Here is a 7,539-nt window from a genome sequence, read left to right as displayed (position 1 = left end):
TTAACAAAAACAAAACAAAACGTTTAAAAACCTTAAAAAAATTAATGTGCTTAACCCTCTATGGCACATACAATTACACCATACAGTACCTCATTTTTTATGTATTTATTTGTTTCTTATTTTTTAATATGTTACAAGGCATATTACGACCACTACATTGAGCTATACAAGGGGCTGATAAGCAATAACAGGTGTATATGTGCAAGAACATGTATAACAAGGAGCATATTTGGCAGTTTATATTCTTACTACTATATTCTTTTTTTAAACTTACTAAAACAATGTTTTTTATTTGTTGCCCAGGTAGCTAGAACAGTCCTGCATGTTTTGGGTGCGTCTTTGCTCTGAAACGAGAGAATTAGACTTTGATGATAAATGTGATTAAATTCTATTCTAGCACTATTAAAAAACAAAAAATCCGATATTTGAATAAAAAACAATAAAAAACTTTAAAATGTAAATGTAAAAGTGCTTAACTCTCTATGGTACATACAGCTACACCATACTTAATAATCTTAATTGCTTTAATTAAACTTGCTCTTAATTAAACTTGATTGTTTAATTTCTTCTCAAATTTTTACTGGTGTTCGCCTGTCTGTATGTATAGCACTTTGAGCTGCATTTTGATGTATGAAAGGTGCTACATTAATATAAAATTTTGCTGTAAACTGCCAGAACCTTTAAGTACAATAATTGAACTAAAAACAAAAAAATTATAATTATTGTATTGTACAAAAATATCACAATTTAAATGTATAACCTACAAAAAAAGAGGGGGGGGGGGTCTTTATCAAACAATTAATTGGTTAAAGGCTTACAGCTGATAAGTAGCAATGGAATTAAACTGAGCATTAGAAATGGATTTCAAACAATTCAATTTACAAAGCCTTTGTCTGTAGTAAAGCAGTGCTGGAACAGATTGTGTTTCTGCACTCTATACTGCAGCATTTACACACTTACACACAGCACATTCACACTTTCATCTTTATAACTAGTAAAAGACAAAAAAACACAGAAAACTCTGTAACTTTTACAAGTATAAGTCTTTTCTTTTAAGAAATTGCAGATGAAGCCAGAGAGCGGTGAGTACCGTTTTCTACACCTTCAAAAGACTTTTGGAAAGTGGAGAAAACTGGTGAGGGAAGATGTCTGGCTGACCCACATGGCAACAGCACCTTTAGCTCAGCTTAACATTGGTCTCAGTTTCAGCAGTGAAGAAAAGAATTAGAGGTCTAGAGAAAGAAATTTATCAGCCAAATAAATTCAGTTTAAATAAACCACTGAAGTCTGATCCTAAGTAATCACAGACAACCTCAGTAACCACACACACACACACACAAGTAATGCACGTGTGCACACACACACACAGATCAAAGTCTGTGTGATAAAGAATTTCCTCCTCCATGAGTTCCAGATATCACACTGGACTCACACACACTGAGAGGGTCGAGGCTGAGGTGTGTTCAGGTAGAAGATGAGTGTATGTGTGGATATGAGGAGCTCCGGCTGGGTGTTTCCCACCGCCCTGCTCTCTCTGTACGGATTCCTGGCGAACTGCAGACCGGCCGAGCCGTTCCTCACACCGTACCTAGTGGGGCCCAAAAACATCTCTCAGCACACTGTGAGTACAACACCACAACATACACAACCTCAACACAAACAAACACAACACTTTTAACCACCTACCTCACACAACAACTGTATCTCATTTGCACCAGTTATAATAATACCTGTTCTAATCAACATTCAGCTCTGGAACAAATTAAGAGACCACTTCAGTTTCTGAATCAGTTTCTCTGATTTTGCTATTTATAGGTTTATGTTTGAGTAAAATTAACATTGTTGTTTTATTCTATAAACTACGAACAACATTTCTTCCAAATTCCAAATAAAAATATTGTAATTCATTTATTATTAAAAAGATTCAGAGCTTTTAGATCTTAAATAATGCAAAGAAAACAAATTATTATTTATAAAGCTTTAAGAAATCAATATTTGGTGGAATAACCCTTTTTTTACCCTGTACCTTGTGTTTTTTAATCACAGTTTTCATGCATCTTGGCATGTCCTCCTCCATGTCTTACACACTGCTTTTGGATCACTTTATGCCACTCCTGGTGCAAAAATACAAGCAGTTCAGCTTGGTTTTGTGTGATCATCTATGTTTCTCTTGATTATATTCCAGAGTTTTTCAATTAGGTAAAATTTAAAAGAAACTTATAATTTTTAAGTGGTTTCTATTTTTTTCCAGAGCTGTATGTTAATTAGATTGTTATAATAATAATTAGCATTAGCATCACTAGGTTAAGTATTAGTTCAAGTACCAAAATAAAACTAAATTGCTATGTGTGTGTGTGTGTGTGTTATGATAATCTAATGAAGCAATTGTTATTCCAGTTGTACACTCAGTAGTGTGTTCTGGATTCGCCCCGAGAGCAGACAACAGTGTGTCAGCTCAAGTGTATAACAGGGGAACACCAGCTGCATCTCAATACACACACACACACACACACACACACATCAGGCCATAACTGCAGGCATAATGGAATCAATTGTGAGGGAAATGAAAAGTGTGTGTGTGCAGTGAGAGCGTAACGGGGAGAAAGCTTGTGCAGAGAACCAGAGAACCAAACTGATCTGCATTCAGAGCTGATCTCCAAACAAATACCAGTTTACACACACCTAATAATAACACACACTCACACACACACACACACACACACACACACACACACACACACACACACACACACACACACACCAGCTCACCTGTTTTTATGCAGACACACACTGACAGGAAGAGGCAGATGACAGACTTGCAGACAGATAGATGGACAAATAGACAGACAGACTTGCAGACACAACAATGGGTAGATATGCAGACAGTGAGGTACGTAGGTAGACAAACAGAGAGTTAAACAGACAGACAGGTTGGCAGACAAGGAGGTTGATGACAGATTGATGGCTAGAGAGAAATACAGACAAGTAGATAGACAGGTCATGGGGTAGATGATTGACAGCTCAATAAGTAGAATAGAGAGAAAAACAGAAGTAGAAATGCTAACAAAAGATGGGCAGACAGAAATATACATATTTGGATCATTTGGATAACATTATGCCACTCCGGGGCAAAAATTAGCTTGGTTTGATGGTTTGTTTAATGATCATTTTTAAGTGGTCAGAGCTGTATATATAAATATATATATATGTATATTTATAAACTGATTTTCTTGTTCATCACATTCAGGTGACCAACTACCTGTTTCCCATATGGACGTACTCTTATCTATCCATGCTGCCTGTGGTCTTCCTCCTGACTGACCTGCTGCGCTACAAGCCCATGATCGTTCTGCAGGGGCTGTTCCTGGTCAGCAATTATTTACTGCTCTGCTTTGCGTCCAGCCTACCTGCTATAACCTTCCTGCAGTTCAACTTTGGTGTGGTCACGTCCACTGAGGTGGCATACTTCTCTTACATCTACAGTGCAATACCACCTGAACACTACCAGCGGGCCACCGGGTTCGTCCGAAGCGCCATGCTTACCGGCTTTACCTTTGGGGCCACACTGGGTCAGCTGCTTATTTCATTAGCAGGTGTTAGCTACTTTACAGTCAACGCTATCACATTAGGGCTAATGGGGGCGGCCTTTATTGTGTCCTTTAACCTGCCCATGCCTGGACGTGGGGTGTTTTTCGGCTCTGAGGTCGGGGAAGCTGCAGATCAGCTGGAGGAAAAGCCACAAGACACTGACCCTGGGGTCACTGTGGGTCAGACAGTGAAGGCAAAGGCTCGATGGTGCAGCAGGGGCAATCTAGGGCGTGCAGGCAGACGAATGTGGGCAAATATCAAAGAGTCATACAGCTCCAAAAGGCTGGTGTACTGGTCGATTTGGTGGGCTTTGGCCACAGCTAACTATGGGCAGGTCTTTAATTATGTCCAGCTGATGTGGGACCATATTGAGCCATCCAGCACGTCTTCTGTTTACAATGGAGGAGTGGAGGCAGTGTGTACACTTGTTGGTAAGGAATATACAGTATGACATATTAACATTTATTTTTTATTAAGAAATGTACTGTAAATCCATCATGACATCCATGACATGCAAACCATAGAGTACCAAAGATTAGCATCTGATGGATTTAAGGCTGATGTAAATGACAGGGATAATCTACAGGCCTAAGTGTTCTCTCCTCTTCTGTGTTGTTATGCAGGCCGAGGCCAGAGCAGTTCAGTCTGCATAGGCGAGAACAACTACAGCAATTACAGCAAAGCTCAGTTTAGTCAAAGCGCATGTTAATTACAGTCTGAGAGAAAAGGTCTAACAGACGTTTGATGTCTGTCCAGACAGAAAACTTTCAGACCAGACTAAATGAAAATGATGAGAAATTAATAATGAGGTTGTGTCAAATAGTTCCTCCAGAAATTAGCATTTTCTCTTGAACAACGCCATTAATGTAACTCACAGATGATTTTCTTTTTAGCTTTTAAGCTTAAAAATTTGATCAATTACGTAAAATGCTATAATCTGCAGTAATGTGCAAACAAATCAAAAATGCTTAAAAGGAATGAGTGATATGATTCTAAAATAATAGAATAAATTATTCTCAGTGATATGACAAAAAATACATTTTAAAGTGTTATTTATTTAAAAAAAATAGATGTGTTTCATATATTTAGTCAAACTGACTAAATGACTGTTTTGGAAACTGACAAAGATTACAAAATTAAAGTAATGTAACTGCAAATATCTACCACTGCAAACAGTAAACTGCAAACAAACAATTAAAAGTAGATAAAGTATTGCAAAATAAATACAAAATAATTGCTGAATAGAATGCTATCAGGAAGTTTTTATTATCATGCCAAAATTTTGGGCAATATTTTTGCATACAATACAATACCACTGTACCACTGAAGGCAGTGCTAATAGTTTCAGCAGTCTCTGCAGTAGGGAATACTATCATTATTAAAGACTAAAGGCTCCCTTTGTATATATAACCGTGTATGTTTCAAACAATGTAGCCATCACTGCCCACATACATCTATTCATCCTTTACATTGGCATTAGTATAGTATTAACCAGTACAGTCAGAGGCAATGGTGTTAACATTAGAAAAAGCGGTCTATGAGCTTCACAGATACTGATGCAGGCTTATGTGTGTGTGTGTGTTTAGGTGCTGCAGCAGCGTTCTCTGTGGGCTACATGAAGGTGCGATGGGAGGTCTGGGGGGAATTTTCTCTGGGTGTTTTCTCCGCTGTGGGTGCGGTGTGTGTGTTCCTCATCGGCCTCACCAACAACATCTGGGTGTCTTACAGTGGTTACGTCATCTTTAAAGCATCTTACATGTTCCTCATCACCATCACCACGTACGCATTTACACACAACATGCAACACTTTAAATCTGAAAGCCATGTGTGTCATAATAAATTGACTAATTGTCTTTACATTCACCAATCAAGCAAAACATTGTGACCACACCTTGTTTGTACACCCATTGTTCATTTTGTAGCTCCACTGAGCATATACGGCCAGTGCTAGTATGAGTGTATGAGACACAGCAGTGCTGCTGGAGTTCTTATACACCTCAGTATCACCACAGTAGAATGAGAATAGTCCACCAATAGTTATGCTTGATCGGCTTGATATATCTGATTATTCACCTTACAGTAGTCAGTAGCCCCATCCAGTCATTCTAGAGTAGTTTAAACCTTATCCATTGAGCCTATTGTCAGATTATATAATCAGTAATACAGTCATAGTTTGCTTGTGTGTTTTATTTACAGTTTTCCTTTCCTGTTTTTTATTAATGCTGAAGTTTCCAGATAGCTGCTAACCTCTCTATGGAGTGCTACGCTTTGACCTTCGGCATAAATACGTTTGTTGCCCTCGCTCTCCAGACAGTGCTCACAGCTGTTGTAGTAGACGATACTGCTCTGGGACTGGACATTGTCACTCAGGTAAATTATTTATAAATGAATTAAATAAATAAATAATCTCAACCAAGATTTATGTAATCAATGTGAGCAACAGATGACCATCAATGTATTAATCTCTGTAATAAATCTCACAAAAGAGTATGATGTAATAGGTTTATTGACTTGGCCTAATGCAAAAACACTGATTATCCTGAGTACTGATTTACACTGTTTGGAGTTTGGAGACATCTAGTGGTGGTTATTGAGTATTGCCATATTCAGATGCTGGAGCTGCTCTATATTGCAGTATTCTGATTTATTACATATATAAATTAGAAAGAGTGATTATGTAAGTCTCACAGTCTATTACTTTCTGTGTTGTAAATCTTTTACAGTTCATTATTTACGGCTGCTGTTACGGAGCGATCTCAGTGCTGTTCCTTCTGAGGGGCCTTTATACAGCCTGCGCACACTACTGCAGCTCCAGATCATCACACACCACCCAGCAGATACAGATCACACACACAGAAGGGACAGACTCCCTGTCAACACAAATGTGACATGCTGATGAAAGACTCTATATGATATCTATACTTCTAGACTCAGATTTTTCCTGCAACAACATACTATTTCATTTGATCAAAATAATAACTCAAAAAGACGACATAGTTTCTCATAATTTTTTTTTGTTCAATTACAACATACTATGTCATTTTAACGACATAACAACTCATAAAAACAAGATTCTGGTTATAAAGACATGTTGAAGATTATGTTTTATCATACTTGGCAGCAATACACTTACGTACGTTAACACGAAAATTGTTTTTGTGACTTCACTTTAAGCATACTTGAATTTTTTCACATTGACTGACCTTTATTTCTTAAAGTATATTTTTTACTTCATTTGTTTTCCTTAAAGGCCCTGGATTTTGGACCTGAACAGATAAATGGCAAAAATAAAGGTAAAAATGTAGGTGTTTTCTAAAACTTTTTACCGGTGGTGTATATAATTATTATTATTATTTTTATTATTATTAATATTATTATTATTATTATTATTATTATTATTATTAGTAGTAGTAGTAGTAGTAGTAGTAGTATTTGTCTACAGATACCGTTTAAAACACTCAGAATGTGTGTTATAAAGCAGTGGCGCTTTCTCCGCTTCTTTCAACCTTTATTTTATTTTTTAAAAACAAACAGTCTGCTTTATTTTGTCTTCCACCCGTATTCCGGCACGTTAACCCGACGTAGCGAATGTGACGTCACCAACTGGAAGCGCCGCGGTGATCTCTGGGAGTTGGTGTCCTGCTCTGTAATCGCGAACGTTTTGTTCTTTGTATTTTTAATATGAATTATTGTTTGTGAAATAAAGGTTTAATAGCTGTTTTATTCTGCTGTTGTCTAATTCTTTGTTTGCAGATTTAGTTTGCTATTTATTTTGGTAAAACTGTGGAGATGGTTGCTCATTAAATTAATATTACCAATACACAGAAGAACCATCAGATAAGAAATATATAATTTTAAAAATAGATAAATAACATTATAAAATGAAATAAAAATATCTGTATAAGTGTACAGTTTAGACTCAATTTGCTTAAGTTAAAATAAAAATAACGG

General features: G+C 36.9%; 1 protein-coding gene across 1 annotated transcript; it reads left to right on the top strand.

Moving 5' to 3' along the window:
* The first annotated feature begins 1,474 nt into the window (after positions 1–1,474).
* On the top strand, positions 1,475–7,308 carry slc19a3b (solute carrier family 19 member 3b). The gene is made up of 5 exons (XM_007251644.3): positions 1,475–1,621; positions 3,248–4,019; positions 5,175–5,367; positions 5,817–5,958; positions 6,312–7,308. The coding sequence occupies exons 1-5, from the start codon at positions 1,475–1,477 to the stop codon at positions 6,474–6,476; spliced, it is 1,419 nt and encodes a 472-aa protein (XP_007251706.3). The 3' UTR covers positions 6,477–7,308.
* Positions 7,309–7,539: the final 231 nt, after the last annotated feature.

This window comes from Astyanax mexicanus, chromosome 9 (genome assembly GCF_023375975.1).
Source record: "Astyanax mexicanus isolate ESR-SI-001 chromosome 9, AstMex3_surface, whole genome shotgun sequence".
Lineage (NCBI taxonomy): Eukaryota > Metazoa > Chordata > Actinopteri > Characiformes > Acestrorhamphidae > Astyanax > Astyanax mexicanus.
This window is presented reverse-complemented; position numbering and strand designations above follow the sequence as displayed.